This window comes from Columba livia, chromosome 23 (genome assembly GCF_036013475.1).
Source record: "Columba livia isolate bColLiv1 breed racing homer chromosome 23, bColLiv1.pat.W.v2, whole genome shotgun sequence".
Lineage (NCBI taxonomy): Eukaryota > Metazoa > Chordata > Aves > Columbiformes > Columbidae > Columba > Columba livia.
Window position 1 is genome coordinate 5227196 of NC_088624.1, and position 17945 is coordinate 5245140.

General features: G+C 49.3%; 3 protein-coding genes across 3 annotated transcripts in view; 1 reads left to right on the forward strand and 2 right to left on the reverse strand.

Moving 5' to 3' along the window:
• LOC102089960 (feather keratin 1) overlaps positions 1-17945 on the reverse strand; it is a 136255-nt gene that overhangs the window by 102485 nt on the left and 15825 nt on the right. The gene's annotated exons all lie outside the window — the stretch shown is intronic.
• On the reverse strand, positions 6039-7266 carry LOC135576190 (feather keratin 1-like). Its single transcript, XM_065039912.1, has 2 exons — positions 7162-7266; positions 6039-6796 (listed from the first exon to the last, which is right to left on the reverse strand). Exon 2 carries the CDS (start codon positions 6773-6775, stop codon positions 6467-6469), a length of 309 nt encoding a protein of 102 aa, XP_064895984.1. The 5' UTR covers positions 6776-6796; positions 7162-7266; the 3' UTR covers positions 6039-6466.
• Positions 10385-10981, forward strand: LOC135576110 (feather keratin 1-like). Its single transcript, XM_065039477.1, has 2 exons — positions 10385-10408; positions 10652-10981. Exons 1-2 carry the CDS (start codon positions 10385-10387, stop codon positions 10979-10981), a joined length of 354 nt encoding a protein of 117 aa, XP_064895549.1.

Below are 17945 nucleotides of genomic sequence, written 5' to 3' on the forward strand. Positions count from 1 at the left end.
TCAAACTGTGAAGAAATTCTCTCTCCGTCCTTGTCCCCGGAGTCTAGCACTACAGGTATGAGGGGCATCCCAGGGAGCCAGTCCTCTCCCACCTCAGTCAGTGGGGAATGGACCCCCAAGACCATGCTGCGTGGCCCTCTCTGGTTCTTCCTGCATGATCAGAAGGGGGACTGAGGAAGTGGGGATGTGAGTCCACCTTTAAGGTGGAAGCCTGCGTATGAAAACTGAGGGAGAAGACAGCTGCTTCTCGGCATGCTCATGGGGCTTATGCAAGAGTGCTGTTAGTTTAGTTGCAGTCTAGCTACTACCTGATGCACGATAAGAAAGGAGAAAAAGGTTTAGAGAAGGGCTAAAAAAGAATACTGATTCTTCTGAAGGAAGGATTTGCCATAAAAAGAAACAAAGTCAATGGACCTGCACAGGGGATATTTTTCTTGGGAATATTATGTTGGTGCAAAAGTAATTGCATTTCTGGACCATGAATTTTAAAGCATTATAACCAGGCTCATGCGCATTGTTCTTTTTCAAAATAGGAATCATTGCACTCAACACATTTTTGCCAATGAGAAATGTTTGATTATTCCTGTAGCATAAAAATCCATGCTTTGGGATTCAATGAATGCTTGAAATGCATTTACTGCATCCTGCTGGTGTTTTCAAGATGTTTGAAGAAATGGTAATTGTTTGGTAAGTGGTCAGGTGAATACGGTGGATGAGGCAAAACTATGCAGGCAAATTTGCTCAACTTCTGAAGCCTTGGTTGTGTCACATGTGATCGGGCGTTGCTGTGGAGAAGAATTGGGCCCTTTCTGTTGACCAATGCCGGTTGCAGGCATTGCAGTTTTTGGTGTATCTCATTGATTTGCTAAGCACACCTCTCAGATCTAATAGTTTCACCAAGATTTGGAAAGCTAGAGTGGATCAGACTGGCAGCTGATGACTAAACAGTGACCATGGCCTTTTTTTGGTGTCAGTTTGACTTTGCGAAGTGCTTTGTAGGTACTTGCATTTTATTGCACATCTCAATCCAATCGAGAAACGGTTCATTGTTGCATAGCATAAAAGAAGGTGACACTTCAAAAGGAGAATTTTTTAAATTTTTGGTCAGCTCATGAGGCACCCACTTACTTGCTTTAAATGTTGAATGACCATAGAATGGTTGATGTCGAGTTCTTTGGCAGCTTTTCAGGTAGTTGTAAGAGGATCAGCTATGATAATTGCTCTCGGTTGGTTGTTGTCAGCTTTCAATGGTGGCCACTATGCTCCTCATCTTCAAAGCTCTTGCGTCCTTTGCAAAACTTCTTGAACCACCGCTGTACTGTACGTTTCTTATCAGTTCCTGGTCCAAATGTGCGGTTGATGTTGGAAATTTTCTCCGCTTCTTTATGACCCATTTTCAATCTGAAAAAGAAAATCACTTGAGTTTGATTTTTGCCAAATATAATTTCCATAGTCTAAAATAAACAGCAAGTAATAAGTCAGTAGCAAAAAAAAAAAAAAAAAAAACAAAAACCAAACTTGAGAAAAATGCATTACAATTATATATAACATAACCACATTTAAGAATGCATTCCAATATCAAATGGCAAATTTCAACAATGCAAAAAACCACAAATACTTTTTCAGCAACCTCATGAAAAGGCAGGGTGGATGTTGTCACATGCCCATGTATGTGATCAATGTGTCTCCATCAACTGGTAGCCAGACAAGGTCAAGCCATGCTAAGAATGGTTGTTTACTGCCTCTTCTGTGGACACAGCAGCACTAGGAGTGAAGAAAGCGTTGCCCTGGGAAAGTGAGGGGTGAGTGCAGCACATGAGAAGCTTCAGCATTCACATAAGGAGGGGAGGGTAGGTGTCAAGGTTTGATTGCAAGGTAACAATAAACCATGGCAGATGTTTTGTTAACCCGCTCTCCCTGCCTCTTTTCCCCCTTTAGCCCACCCCCACCTTTCCCACTAAGTACAGGCGACTGGAAAGCAAAGAAGGAGCCAAGAGAGGGAGAGTTGGAAACAAATTAAGAATGTTTTACTAATGCTACTAATAAAACAGAGAAAATAATACAAAATATACAAAACCAATCTTGAAAATCCTGGCAACTGCTCTGGCAGGTGTAGGGCTGGCACCTGGAAGTCCTGGACTGGACTCTGCTGCCAACTGGAACTGGATTCAGTCTATCACTAGGCCTCAGTTCGCAGGGACGACTCACAAGGTCCTCTCCTAATGTCGGCCATAGGGAAAAGGGACGAGATCCTCATGATCTCCCACTTTTATATGAAGTATCACATGAATGGGATGTAATAGTTGGGGAGTTTTTGGTCACCTGTTCAGTTCGCTGCTTTCCCCTCTCGCGGGATGTGTGTCCTTACCAGAAACCTTGCATTCCAATGCTATGTCTACCAAAACATGTATCTAGCTTTCAGAAAAGTGCAGTGAGTATGAAGACTTTAGCTGAAAGGAAAATTCACTAAAAGAGAAACTTGTATTTAACAAAACCAGGACAGTGAGACACAGTGCAGTGGGACCCCTTTGGGTACTATCACTTGCAGGCTTGGAGGGCATCTGTGACTCCTTCAGAACCTCTGGCCATCAGACCCAGCTTTGATGAGTCTCTGCCCAGACGTTCTTCTCTTGGCCTTGGTGTACAAGCTACGGCAGGGGCAAGTGGCCACTGCTGATGGTGGCTGGGAAGCCTGGGGCTGTGGGAGGCTCTGGGAGGGCAGCAGCCCCACCAGTTCCTGGAAAAGTTTTTGGGGAGCAGGAGGCAGGGAGAGGCATGGGCAGGAACAGGGGCAGCAGGTGTGGGCTAAACTGTCTCAAAGCGCTGTCCAAGAGCTCTCCAAAGCACCACGGTGAGCAGCAGCAAAGGCTGCAGAAAGGCTTTCAGCTGAGGAAGGGGGGCAGCTGAACTCTTGTAGGACACAGATAGCATGATGATACGTGTCTACCTAGAGCCCTGATTGGATGCTGGCTTGGTAGCAGCCAGCCATTCTACTCAGTGGATGAGGGAAAGGCTGTGGAAAATGTTTAGCTGGACTTATTAAAGCCTTTGACACTGTTTCCCACAGCATTCTCCTGGAGAAAGTGGCCGGTCATGGCTTGGATGGGTCTACTCTTTGGTGATTAGTGAGCTGGCTGGTTGGCCAGGGAAAACAAGTTGTGCTGAATATAATCAAATCCAGTTGACGGCCAGTCGTGACTGGTGTTCCCCAGGGATAAGTACTGGGGCCAGTTCTGTTTAATCTTTTTATCAATGGTCTGGATGAGGAGATCAAGTGCACCCTCAGTAACTTTGCAGATGACAGCAAGTTGTGTGGGAATGTTTGACTGCTGGAGAGTAGGAAGGCCATACAGAGGAATCTGGTCCAGCTGGATCATTGGGCTGAGGCCATTGTATGAGGTTCAACAAGGCCAAGTGCTGAGTCCTGTGCTTATGTCACAACAACCAAAATGAACACTAGTCTTGGGGAAGAGTGGTTGGAAAGACATCCAATAGAAAAGGATGACAGGTATTAGTTGACAGCTGCTGAACAGCTGTTTTCCCAGGTGGCCAAAAGTGCCAAGAGCATCCTGGCGTGTATCAGCACTGGTGCAGCCAGCAGAACCAGGGCAGTGACTGTCCCCCTGTGCTGGGCAAAGCTGAGGTCATACTTCTCATCTTCTGTTCATTTTTAGGCCCCTCATGACAAGAAAGCCCTTGAGATGCAGGAGTGAGTTCAGGGAAGGGAACAGAGCTGGCAATGGGCTGGAGCACAAGTGTGATGGGAGTGTCTGAGAGACCTGGGGGCTTCAGCCTGTAGAAGAGGAAGCTGAGGGGAGACCACCTCACTCTCTGCAACTGCCTGAAAACAGGCTGTAGCATGAAGGGTGTTGGTCTGTTCACCCAAGTAGGAAGTGATAGCATAAGAGTAATGGAACAGCTTAGCCTTGGTGCCATCTCAAGGCATATCAAGGATAAGAGGGTTATTAGGTGCAGTCAGCATGGCTTTCCCATGAGTAAGTCATGCTTGACCAACCTCATAGCCTTTTATGAGAATGTAACAAGGTGGATGGATGATGGCAGAGCGGTGGATGTGGTCTACCTTGACTTCAGTAAAGCCTTTGACACAGTCTCCCACAGCATCCCCACAGCTAAGTTGAGGAGGTGTGGTCTAGACAATAGAGTAGTGAGGTGGGTTGCAAACTGGCTTAAGGAGAGAAGCCAGAGAGTGGTAGTCAATGGTGCGGAATCTAGTTGGAGGCCAGTATCTAGTGGAGTGCCTCAGGGGTCAGTACTGGGGCCTATATTATTCAATATCTTCATTAATGATTTAGATGAGGGAATAGAGTGTACTATCAGCAAGTTTGCTGATGACACTAAGCTGGGAGGGGTGGCTGACACGCCAGAAGGCTGTGCTGCCATCCAGCGGGACCTGGACAGGCTGGAGAGTTAGGCGGGGAGTAACCTAATGAAATTTAACAAGGGAAAGTGTAGAGTCCTGCATCTGGGCAGGAACCACCCCAGGTTCCAGTATAGGTTGGGAAATTACGTATTAGAGAGCAGTGTAGGGGAAAGGGACCTGGGGGTCCAGTTGGACAACAGGATGCCCATGAGCCAGCACTGTGCCCTTGTGGCCAGGAAGGCCAATTGCATCCTGGGGTGTATTAGAAGGGGGGTGGTTAGTAGATCAAGAGAGGTCCTCCTTCCTCTCCACTCTGCCCTGGTGAGACCACATCTGGAATATTGTGTCCAGTGTTGTGCCCCTCAGTTCCAGAAGGACAGGGAACTGCTGGAGAGAGTCCAGCGTAGGGCAACCAAGATGATTAAGGGAGTGGAGCACCTCCCTTATGAAGAAAGGCTGAGGGAGAGGGAGCTGGGTCTCTTTAGTTTGGAGAAGAGGAGACTAAGGGGGGACCTTATTATGTTTATAAATATATAAAGGGTGAGTGCCATGAGGATGGAGCCAGGCTCTTCTCGGTGGCAAACAATGATAGGACAAGGGGTAATGGGATCAAGCTGGAACACAAGAGGTTCCGCTTAAATTTGAGAAAAAACTTCTTCTCAGTGAGGGTGACAGAGCACTGGAACAGGCTGCCCAGGGAGGTTGTGGAGTCTCCTTCTCTGGAGACATTCAAAACCCGCCTGGACATGTTCCTGTGCGACCTCACCTAGGCGTTCCTGCTCCAGCAGGGGGATTGGGCTAGATGATCTTTTGAGGTCCCTTCCAATCCCAAACATACTGTGACACTGTGATACTGTGATAAGAGGAAATGGCCTCAAGGTGCTCCAGGGGAGCTTTAGATTGGATACAAGGAAAAATTTAGAACGGAAAGGGGTGGCGAGTATTGGAACAGACTGCAATGGGATGGGCGATTCAGGGGGGGAAAGAGCTGGCTCTGTCTGGACATGCGTCACCTTGTCCAGCTGTGTCCCACAGCAGTTGAGCAGCTTCTTTCCTCATCTGCAAGCCTCTCTGCAGCCTTTGCTGCTGCTCACCACGCTGCTTTAGAGACATTCTGGACAGCCCTTGGAGACACTCAGCCTGCACCCGCTGCCTCTTCTCCTGCCAGTGCCTCTCCCTGCTCCCTCCCTCCAGAAACATTCCCAGGAAGCCCTGGGCACAGAACAGGAAGGAGCAAGATGAGGACGACATGCACTCCGTGTTGGTCTGTGTGGTGTGTGGAACCTGATCAGCACTAAGCATCCGCTAACTGATCTCTCAATCCACTGTCCCAATGGGATGGGAGGAGATATGGAAAAGCAAGAGAGAAAAATACCCTTGGGTCAAGATCAGGGATCTCTAAGAGGAGAAGGAAATAATGAGAAAAAAACCCCACAGAAATAACAAGTGATGCAAACACAGTCCCCCACCACCTTGCAGCAGATGATCGATGCTCGACTATCCTTTGAAGAACACTTGCTTTGAAAAGACTGCCCAAAAAAGTCATTGCCCAACCATCCACGACAACCCCTTCCCACAATCACCATGAGGACCATTTCTCTCCATGGGCATCTTGGGATAGTGTCTGCAGGGAAAAGGATGACACAGAAGCTTGGACTGGGATACAGCAGAACTTTAATGAGTCAAAGATAGAAACGATGTTGTTATGAATGTAGATCCTAGTCCAAGGAGCACCAGTGGAGATGAGATTCTGAGATCCATGCTTCTGGCAAACATCCAGGCAGGTGTCCTGCTGCCTGCCTTACAGGGGGAGCAGGGCCAGCAGATCCTCCCTAGACAGGCTTTGTGGGGCTCACAGGCCAGGGGAACACAAGAGAACAAGGACACAAGAGGGGGAGGGGACACTGAAGGATGAGAAAGATGGCATGGGCTGTGCTTTCTGAGAGAACAGGCTGGCCTTGTCCTTTTGCAAGGGGTGTTGGGGTTGCTCAGCCCCTCTGAAAACAACAACCTGATGCTACATCCCCAGTCTGGTCTCATCTTGTGTGTCCCTTGAGGACTTCCCCAGGACCATCAACAGCAACTTTAGCAGGGGAAACACCTCCTCGTGCCACAGATGCCGCTGCCCAAGCCAGAGAGACCAAAGCCCCCGGAGTTGATGGGCACTCCCTGAGAGCTGAGGATGCTGCCAACGGCAGCGGAGGTGGAGGATCCCACGGCGGTGTTCTGCGGGAAGGAGCTGAGGATGGGGCCAGGTAGGGTCACCACCACGGGGGACGGTTGGATGAAAACTCTGGAATCCTGGCACTGCTGGACACAGGGCTCATTGCAGCTGTTGGCCAGTGGGGTTGGGCCAGAAGGCTGGCAGGGCAGGCACGGGTTGTAGCAGGACATGTCTTGTGGCTGGAGCTGCACCTGGGAGAGAGGGCAGGGAAAGCAGAGCAGAAGAGGTTGGCGAGGAGCAGCCTGTCTCTGCACTACAAGGGAGACAAGCCAAGCCAAGTTGGAGGTGAGAGCTGGAGGCTGTGTAGAGAGACCAACATGTTTCTACTTCCTTTCATCCCAGAATTCCCTTCCAAAAGAAACAAAGCACAGGGATATCCCTGCAGAACCCATAGCTTAATTCAGCAATGCCCTATCCTCTCTTCATGCAACACTGTCTGACCCCTTCCGTCTCCCAGGACCCATTGCCAAGCATAAGACAAAGAAGCAGGAATGAACTGAGAAAACTAGAGGAAGGAGAGGAGGATGAGGGGAAGGAAGGAGAGCTTCATACTCACCTTGTTCCTGAGGAGATGGAGGTGAGAGGAGTGAATGAGAGAGTGAAGGGAAGGACCTGTTTTTATACTGCTCCTGTACTGCCCTAGACCCACAGTCACTGCATGCAGGCAGTAATTTTCCAACAGACTCACCTCCAAAGCAAAATATCTTACCCAATAGCACAGGTTGGGTTTTGGTTTCCATTAATACTGCCATTTCATTTCCTCATTTCTGGCATGACCACTGGGACTCAGAGGCTCCTTTCAAGTATCAAGATCAAAGGCCTGAGGTTTTCCCTGGTAGGAAAAAATCAGTAAAGGCAGAAGATGGCTCCAAGTACTGGAGAGGTCTGTGGAGGCAGAGAGCATGGTTCTAGGGAAATCTAATGAGCCTGCACCAAGGTTCACACAAGCTGCCACCAATGAATTCCTCTCCTGTTTGTATCAATTTGTTTGGCAAAGTTGACCCCTCTCATGGCAAACTCTGGGGGTTCTCAACCAATGTCATAAGCAGGCTTACGGAACGAGAACATTAACTGCCCATACATCGAGTTTCCTGAACAATCCCTGTGGAGTCGGGTACCTCCTCACTACACGAGCGGTGCTTTGGTGCTTGGGACAGCATCTTGTTCTTCCCATTCTCATCATAGCACAGTGCATTTTGGCCGCACACTTAAACACTAACCAGTAGTTTTCCAAAATGCACTGACTGTCCTGTGAGCCCCCTGAACTGTGGCAGTGACGGCAATTAGGTCATGCTGAGGATGATGACCCTTGGCACTGCCTGCAGCTGTGGACTGACGTACAGCCTGGTGTTTGGAGATGGTATTCCCAGGGTAGGGATGGAGCTGCCCTGGAAGCAGGAGAATGCAACCCTGAGCAGGACACAGGCCTGCAGACAGCACACACTCCTGGCTTGGCCTCACGCCAAAAGCCTGACACATGGCCAATCCAAAATTAAGAGTGTGACTCGCTAAGGGTATGGAGAGTCAGGAAGCCAGGAATCTTGCCTGTTGAAGGCACTCCCTTGGCCTCCTGGGCTGCATCCCAGCTGCCTTCATGTCTTCAAGGCAGGGTTAGTGCATTGCCTCTTTGATGTGGTCTGAGACCTGGTTTTGTACCCTGGGCCCTTCTGAGCACATCCCCACCCTGAGCATCCTCAGGGACATGGCACTACAGGATCCTGAGAGTTCTGAGAGTTACATGCTGGGGAAATTAAGGGAGTTTCCTTGTGTTCTTGGTGATGTTGGGTTTTTCTCCAGCCTGAGAATGTTACTGGGCTATGGGAAAGGATGCGCGCTTAAGCCCTAGTGCCTGGGAGAAGACATAGTGCTTAGGACCCAGGGATGAGTCCCTGCCCGAGGGGAGTTGTTTTCTGCAAACCTCTCTTTCCCTCTGCTGAGAATTCAGGAGACCTTCTCATCACAACCCATCTTCTGTGGCCAGAAACATGAGAGCTTTCTGTCCATTCCCTTCCACTCTCAACTTCTCTACTGTTTTCTTGAGTGTTGGGCTTGACCTTTCCTGCTCTTGAACCATGAGCTGTTTAAGGTGTTGCCAGGATTTCTAAGCTCTTTTGCACTTGACAGCTGATCTCATGGCATCCTCCCTACCAGTTGCGTCATTAGGCTGAGGTCCAGGGACTTGACTCTACCTTCCACCCTGCCATCAGGTCTTGAATTCTCAGTTTCTCTGGTGTGTTAACTAAGCCGCCCCTTGATTCCAATGTTCGCAACCACTTCCTCCCTCTTAGAGGCAGCCATGCATCACCTGTCTTTTGCCCATGACAGAATCACAGAATGCTTGAGATTGGAAGGGATTTCAGGAGATCATCTTGTCCAACTAGCACTACTCAAAGCATAGTCAGCCTTTGGAGGATGCTCAGGGCCAAGTCCTGTCAAACTCTGTATACCTACAAAGATGCAGAAGCCATAGCCTCTTGGTGACAACACCAGGCAGTGCGTGATGACTCTCACAATAACAAAGTATCATCTGATGTGTCTATAGAATATCTCATTTTGCAACAGGTGCCTATTACCTCTAGTTTCTTCACTGGATAGGAATCAGTAGAGTCCAGATGTGTCTGTGTTCAAGAGCTGGACCTTTAGGTCACAAATCCTATAAGTACATACCAATGGCAAGAACCCTTGCAGTACCTCTGCCTTTCCTATAACCCCTGTCCCTGTTGAAGCTGCTCCATTCAGCCTTTGCACAAGCCTCCCTTTTGCTGCTGAATACCTGGAAGAACACCTTCTTCTTGCCCTCCACATGATTTGTCTGGTTCAATGCCATGTGGGCTTTGCCTTTCCTAACCCCAACCCTGCGCACTCAGACAACCTGGCAAATGATGTCCCCAGAGCAAAGGGCATCAAGAGGAAGACAGAAGAAATCATTGGCACAGACTGTCTACCGGCAGATACAATGGCCAGTGATCATTGAAACATGCACAAAGAGAGGGAGGAGAGAAAAGCAAGTGGAACATCCTTAACGAAGTGGAGACAATGTGTGCTCTACAGACATGTGCATCACAGGCCAGAGCTGGGCCTCTTTCTGCAAAGGGAGTTGCAAACAATTCACCACCCCAAGACAACATCCCCCGCCAGCAATGGACCCCTGCAGAACTTGGGGGTCATCTTCTCCTGCACCGACAAGACACTGCCCAGGATATACTCGGACCGTAATCCCACCACATGAAAGGACTTGTGTGGTAGAATAAGCATGTCAGAAATGAGGAAGTTAAATGGCATCATTGATGAAAACTCAAATGCAACCAGTTCAGTTAGGTAGGATATTTTGCTTTGGAGGTGAGCCTGCTGGAAAATTACTGCCACGTGCAGTGACTGGGTGCCTGGGGCGGTGCAGGAGCAGTATAAAAGCGGGTCCTTCTCCTCACTCTCTCATCCACTCCTCTCGCCTCCACCTCTTTGGGAACAAGGTGAGTCTGAAGCTCTTTCTCCTGCTCCTTATCTTACCTCCAGGATTTCAATGCAAACTCTCTGTCTTATGCTGTGTCATGGGGCTACTTACCACAGGAGAGGGCAACGAGCAGACGATGTGACATATAAACAGACTGGAGCTCGGCCAAGCTGAGCTATCATCTAGGTGGCAACCTCCCTGGGCTTGGTTGCTTTTCACAGGGATCTTTTGGGTTGAGTGGAAGGTGAAGACTGTGGGCAATGCTTACACCTCCTATCTCCAGCTTACAGACTCCTTTATCCTACACTGAGTCAAAGAACTGATTGACATGGGCAAGGGAAGGGAACCAAAGGTGAGGCAAGGACAGAGGCTGGGCTTGTTTAGGTGTCTCCTGAGCTGTGGGCTAGGAAGGGATGTCCCTCGGTTTGGTCACTGTTGACAGGGTTCTTTTGGGCTAAGGTAAAGGTCAAGCACCCGCAGACCTTCCTACACAGCCTCTAGCTCTATTCTCCAGCTTGTGATTTCCACCATGGTGGGGAGAAAACCTGCTCTTCATCATCCCTTGTACTTTGTTTTCCCCTGCCCTCTCTCCCAGGTGAACTACCAGCCAGAAGACATGTCCTGCTACAACCCCTGCCTGCCCTGCCAGTCCTCTGGCCCAACCCCGCTGGCCAACAGCTGCAATGAGCCCTGTGTCCAGCAGTGCCAGGACTCCAGAGTCTTCATCCAGCCGTCCCCCGTGGTGGTGACCCTGCCCGGCCCCATCCTCAGCTCCTTCCCGCAGAACACCGCCGTGGGATCCTCCACCTCCGCTGCCGTTGGCAGCATCCTCAGCTCTCAGGGAGTGCCCATCAACTCCGGGGGCTTTGGTCTCTCTGGCTTGGGCAGCGGCATCTGCGGCACAAGGAGGCGTTTCCCCTGCTAAAGCTGCTGCTGATGGCTCTGGGGAAGGACCCCAGGGACACAGAAAATGGTACCAGCCTGGGGACGTAGCATCGGGTTGTTGGTTTCAGAGGGTCTGAGCAACCTCAGCACCCTTGGCAAAAGGACAGGACCAGCCTGGTCTCTCAGAAAGTACAGCCCATGCTGCCTTTTTCCTCTTCCAGTGTCCCCTTTTCCTCTTGTGTCCTTGTTCTCTTGTGCTCCCCTGGACCGTGAGCCCCACTAAGCCAGCCTAGGGAGGACCTGCTGGCCCTGCTCCCTCTGTGGGACGGGCAGATGGACACCTGCCTGGGTGTTTCTCGCAGCTGCAGGGAACAGACACCTTTGTGCACCTGGTACTCCTTGCTCCGGGATCTCCACTCAGAGTGACTTGTTTTTCTTCTTTTTCCACCATTAAAGTTCTGCTGCAACCCAGACCATGTCTCTGTGTCATCCTTTCCCCTGCAGAGGATTTCCTTAGGTGCCCAAGTAGAACGATGATGCTCAGGAAGGTCGTCTTCCGGACGGTAATGCCATGGTTACTATGGTTTCCCCATAGCAACCTTCACAGATCTGTGCTTTGCTGCTGCACCTAGAGTGATTCTGATGGCAGCACATCTGTGTTTTGGCTTTTTCTGAGCAGTGCTTGCACAGCAGCAAGGTGGTCTCTCCAACCACACTCTCAAAGGCCAACAGTCTGAGGATAGGCAAGAGTTTGGGAGGGGGCAGAGGCAGGACATCTGCAGGACAGCTGACTCAGAGTGACCAAAGGGACATTCCATACCATATAACATTGTGCTCAGCAAAAAATCTAAGACAAATAAGGAGGAGGTGGAGCGGCCATTTAATATTTGTCCATTCATTTTCCAAAGCGTGTTCTGGCCCTGCTTTGCAGGAATTGGCTGAAAAACACCTCCTGATGGAAAGCAGAGAAGAAAATTTTTTGCTTTTCTTTGCTTCTGCACATGGCTTCTGCCTTTCTTCTTTAAACTGCATGTATCTCAACCTACAACTCAGTAATCTTATTTTCTCTCTGTCTTGCTGGGGATTTGGTAGTGATAAAGCAACTTGGAGCGCACCTGGTGACCAGTCAAGGTCACCTCAGCCAGTTTTTCTGATGTTCACTGGGATGTTCCAGACAATAGCAGTTTTAATAGAGCAGGCTATATCTGTACCAATTACCAATTCACAGGCCTCTGTGTAGCGCAGGCAGTTTGCTTGCTGCATAGTTTATCTCCAGATTTTGCTAAAGTCTGGGAACGTGTTAATAGAACCAAATGCCCTGGGCTTTGTCCTGGCATTGGGGCCCTTACAGTGTTGGGGGAGCTGTCTAGTGGAGAGGATGAGGGAATTCACCTTCCTCTTCCCAGAAGGACTCATGGGGCGTGTTTTGTTGTGTATGCCCCTGAGGTCCTTGCTCACCCTTAAGTGAGGTGTTTACTGCTATGAATTAACAGTGTTTGCTTAATGTGGTGGTTGTAGAGTCTGGTGTCATGCTGGTGTAAGAGAAGAAAACTTTTGGGTGTGGCAACAGTGAAACATGCCTTGAGTTGGCCAGTCCTTGTTTGGCAGTTGCTTGAAAACCAGGTGCTTTTAGCACTGTACTACGCGTTGACCTGAGCCCGTTGAGCCACAATTCAGTGCTCTCAGATGACCATGGTAAAGACAGGGACCCAAATCGCTTCTGAGAGTGCCATGTTTGAGCCAGGCATTCAACCTACATCTGAGAAGATAGCATTTGAGGCAAAGACCAAAACCACATGTGAGGACGCTGTGGTTGAGATAGGGACCCAAATAGCACCTGCATTGATCGCCCCAGTAGTGTAAAAGTCACAGTGGACAACGAGATGAAGGCGTCCTTATCATTGATTCCTAAGGGAGTGCCAAGGAGGAAGAGTCTTATGGGGAAGCTGGATCTTCAGCAAAGAAATGGGAGGAAGAAGTGAGAGATATCACTGAAGAAACAGAGAGTACCTGGTCCCTGACCCCCAGAGATGTTTTAGATGTGTAAAGATTACAGGCACCAGCCGGGTGAGTGGATTACTGCTTGGCAAGTCTGTTGTGGGGAGAGCAGAGCCAACAGTCAGGAACTGGAAGTTTAAGGAAGGCCAAGAGCTGAAATCCCTCACCACAGGCCATGTGAAAAAGCTATTCCAAAGGGCACCAGGGGAATATTTTAAAAGGTTGGCAAAAACTTATTGCCCAGATTTGGATACACCAACTGTACAGAGAGAATCTTCTCATCTCTCAAACTGTGAAGAAATTCTCTCTCCGTCCTTGTCCCCGGAGTCTAGCACTACAGGTATGAGGGGCATCCCAGGGAGCCAGTCCTCTCCCACCTCAGTCAGTGGGGAATGGACCCCCAAGACCATGCTGTGTGGCCCTCTCTGGTTCTTCCTGCATGATCAGAAGGGGGACTGAGGAAGTGGGGATGTGAGTCCACCTTTAAGGTGGAAGCCTGCGTATGAAAACTGAGGGAGAAGACAGCTGCTTCTCGGCATGCTCATGGGGCTTATGCAAGAGTGCTGTTAGTTTAGTTGCAGTCTAGCTACTACCTGATGCACGATAAGAAAGGAGAAAAAGGTTTAGAGAAGGGCTAAAAAAGAATACTGATTCTTCTGAAGGAAGGATTTTGACCAATGCCGGTTGCAGGCATTGCAGTTTTTGGTGCATCTCATTGATTTGCTGAGCACACTTCTCAGATCTAATAGTTTCACCAAGATTTGGAAAGCTAGAGTGGATCAGACTGGCAGCTGATGACTAAACGGTGACCATGACCTTTTCCTGGTGCCAGTTTGACTTTGGGAAGTGCTTTGTAGGTACTTGCCACTTTGGAGATCCAGGCACTAAACTGCTTGTCACCAGTTGTCATGTAAAATCCACATTTTATTGCACATCTCAATCCAATCGAGAAACGGTTCATTGTTGCATAGCATAAAAGAAGGTGACACTTCAAAAGGACAATTTTTTAAATTTTTGATCAGCTCATGAGGCACCCACTTACTTGCTTTAAATGTTGAATGACCACAGAATGGTTGATGTCGAGTTCTTTGGCAGCTTTTCAGGTAGTTGTAAGAGGATCAGCTTTGATAATTGTTCTCGGTTGGTTGTTGTCAGCTTTCAATGGTGGCCAATATGCTCCTCATCTTCAAAGCTCTTGCGTCCTTCGCAAAACTTCTTGAACCACCGCTGTACTGTACGTTTCTTATCAGTTCCTGGTCCAAATGTGTGGTTGATGTTGGAAATTTTCTCCACTTCTTTATGACCCATTTTCAATCTGAAAAAGAAAATCACTTGAGTTTGACCTTTCCCACTAAGTAAAGGCGACTGGAAAGCAAAGAAGGAGCCAAGAGAGGGAGAGTTGGAAACAAATTAAGAATGTTTTACTAATGCTACTAATAAAACAGAGAAAATAATACAAAATATACAAAACCAATCTTGAAAATCCTGGCAACTGCTCTGGCAGGTGTAGGGCCGGCACCCGAAAGTCCTGGACTGGACTCTGCTGCCAACTGGAACTGGATTCAGTCTATCACTGGGCCTCAGTTCGCAGGGACGACTCACAAGGTCCTCTCCTAATGTCGGCCATAGGGAAAAGGGACGAGATCCTCATGATCTCCCACTTTTATATGAAGTATCACATGAATGGGATGTAATAGTTGGGGAGTTTTTGGTCACCTGTTCAGTTCGCTGCTTTCCCCTCTCGCGGGATGTGCGTCCTTACCAGAAACCTTGCATTCCAATGCTATGTCTACCAAAACATGTATCTAGCTTTCAGAAAAGTGCAGTGAGTGTGAAGACTTTAGCTGAAAGGAAAATTCACTAAAAGAGAAACTTGTATTTAACAAAACCAGGACAGTGAGACACAGTGCAGTGGGACCCCTTTGGGTACTATCACTTGCAGGCTTGGAGGGCATCTGTGACTCCTTCAGAACCTCTGGCCATCAGACCCAGCTTTGATGAGTCTCTGCCCAGACGTTCTTCTCTTGGCCTTGGTGTACAAGCTACGGCAGGGGCAAGTGGCCACTGCTGATGGTGGCTGGGAAGCCTGGGGCTGTGGGAGGCTCTGGGAGGGCAGCAGCCCCACCAGTTCCTGGAAAAGTTTTTGGGGAGCAGGAGGCAGGGAGAGGCATGGGCAGGAACAGAGGCAGCAGGTGTGGGCTGAACTGTCTCAAAGCGCTGTCCAAGAGCTCTCTAAAGCACCACGATGAGCAGCAGCAAAGGCTGCAGAAAGGCTTTCAGCTGACAAAGGGAGGCAGCTGAACTCTTGTAGGACACAGATAGCATGATGATACGTGCCTACCTAGAGCCCTGATTGGATGCTGACTTGGTAGCAGCCAGCCATTCTACTCAGTGGATGAGGGAAAGGCTGTGGAAAATGTTTAGCTGGACTTATTAAAGCCTTTGACACTGTTTCCCACAGCATTCTCCTGGAGAAAGTGGCCGGTCATGGCTTGGATGGGTCTACTCTTTGGTGATTAGTGAGCTGGCTGGTTGGCCAGGGAAAACAAGTTGTGCTGAATATAATCAAATCCAGTTGACAGCCAGTCGTGACTGGTGTTTCCCAGGGATAAGTACTGGGGCCAGTTCTGTTTAACCTTTTTATCAATGGTCTGGATGAGGAGATCAAGTGCACCCTCAGTAACTTTGCAGATGACAGCAAGTTGTGTGGGAATGTTTGACTGCTGGAGGGTAGGAAGGCCATACAGAGGAATCTGGTCCAGCTGGATCATTGGGCTGAGGCCATTGTATAAGGTTCAACAAGGCCAAGTGCTGAGTCCTGTGCTTATGTCACAACAACCAAAATGAACACTAGTCTTGGGGAAGAGTGGTTGGAAAGACATCCAATAGAAAAGGATGACAGGTATTAGTTGACAGCTGCTGAACAGCTGTTTTCCCAGGTGGCCAAAAGTGCCAAGAGCATCCTGGCGTGTATCAGCACTGGTGCAGCCAGCAGAACCAGGGCAGTGACTGTCCCCCTGTGCTGGGCAAAGCTGAGGTCATACTTCTCATCTTCTGTTCATTTTTAGGCCCCTCATGACAAGAAAGCCCTTGAGATGCAGGAGTGAGTTCAGGGAAGGGAACAGAGCTGGCAATGGGCTGGAGCACAAGTGTGATGGGAGTGTCTGAGAGACCTGGGGGCTTCAGCCTGTAGAAGAGGAAGCTGAGGGGAGACCACCTCACTCTCTGCAACTGCCTGAAAACAGGCTGTAGCATGAAGGGTGTTGGTCTGTTCACCCAAGTAGGAAGTGATAGCATAAGAGTAATGGAACAGCTTAGCCTTGGTGCCATCTCAAGGCATATCAAGGATAAGAGGGTTATTAGGGGCAGTCAGCATGACTTTCCCATGGGTAAGTCATGCTTGACCAACCTCATAGCCTTTTATGAGAATGTAACAAGGTGGATGGATGATGGCAGAGCGGTGGATGTGGTCTACCTTGACTTCAGTAAAGCCTTTGACACAGTCTCCCACAGCATCCCCACAGCTAAGTTGAGGAGGTGTGGTCTAGACAATAGAGTAGTGAGGTGGGTTGCAAACTGGCTTAAGGAGAGAAGCCAGAGAGTGGTAGTCAACGGTGCGGAATCTAGTTGGAGGCCAGTATCTAGTGCAGTGCCTCAGGGGTCAGTACTGGGGCCAATATTATTCAATATCTTCATTAACGATTTAGATGAGGGAATAGAGTGTACTATCAGCAAGTTTGCTGATGACACTAAGCTGGGAGGGGTGGCTGACACGCCAGAAGGCTGTGCTGCCATCCAGCGGGACCTGGACAGGCTGGAGAGTTAGGCGGGGAATAACATAATGAAATTTAACAAGGGAAAGTGTAGAGTCCTGCATCTGGGCAGGAACCACCCCAGGTTCCAGTATAGGTTGGGAAATTACGTATTAGAGAGCAGTGTAGGGGAAAGGGACCTGGGGGTCCAGTTGGACAACAGGATGCCCATGAGCCAGCACTGTGCCCTTGTGGCCAGGAAGGCCAATGGCATCCTGGGGTGTATTAGAAGAGGGGTGGTTAGTAGATCAAGAGAGGTCCTCCTTCCCCTCCACTCTGCCCTGGTGAGACCACATCTGGAATATTGTGTCCAGTGTTGGGCCCCTCAGTTCCAGAAGGACAGGGAACTGCTGGAGAGAGTCCAGCGTAGGGCAACCAAGATGATTAAGGGAGTGGAGCACCTCCCTTATGAAGAAAGGCTGAGGGAGAGGGAGCTGGGTCTCTTTAGTTTGGAGAAGAGGAGACTAAGGGGGGACCTTATTATGTTTATAAATATATAAAGGGTGAGTGCCATGAGGATGGAGCCAGGCTCTTCTCGGTGGCAAACAATGATAGGACAAGGGGTAATGGGATCAAGCTGGAACACAAGAGGTTCCGCTTAACTTTGAGAAAAAACTTCTTCTCAGTGAGGGTGACAGAGCACTGGAACAGGCTGCCCAGGGAGGTTGTGGACTCTGCTTCTCTGGAGACATTCAAAACCCACCTGGACATGTTCCTGTGCGACCTCACCTAGGCGTTCCTGCTCCAGCAGGGGGATTGGGCTAGATGATCTTTTGAGGTCCCTTCCAATCCCAAACATACTGTGACACTGTGATACTGTGATAAGAGGAAATGGCCTCAAGGTGCTCCAGGGGAGCTTTAGATTGGATACAAGGAAAAATTTAGAACGGAAAGGGGTGGCGAGTATTGGAACAGACTGCAATGGGATGGGCGATTCAGGGGGGGAAAGAGCTGGCTCTGTCTGGACATGCGTCACCTTGTCCAGCTGTGTCCTACAGCAGTTGAGCAGCTCCTTTCCTCATCTGCAAGCCTCTCTGCAGCCTTTGCTGCTGCTCACCACGCTGCTTTAGAGACATTCTGGACAGCCCTCGGAGACACTCAGCCTGCACTCGCTGCCTCTTCTCCTGCCAGTGCCTCTCCCTGCTCCCTCCCTCCAGAAACATTCCCAGGAAGCCCTGGGCACAGAACAGGAAG

Coding starts and splice junctions, on each gene's coding strand:
- LOC135576190 (XM_065039912.1), bottom strand. CDS start 6,775: ATGTCCTGCTACAACCCGTGCCTGCCCTGCCAGCCTTCTGGCCCAACC.
- LOC135576110 (XM_065039477.1), top strand. CDS start 10,385: ATGGGCAAGGGAAGGGAACCAAAG. Junction 10,409..10,651: donor GCAAGGGAAGGGAACCAAAG/GTGAGGCAAGGA, acceptor CCTCTCTCCCAG/GTGAACTACCAGCCAGAAGA.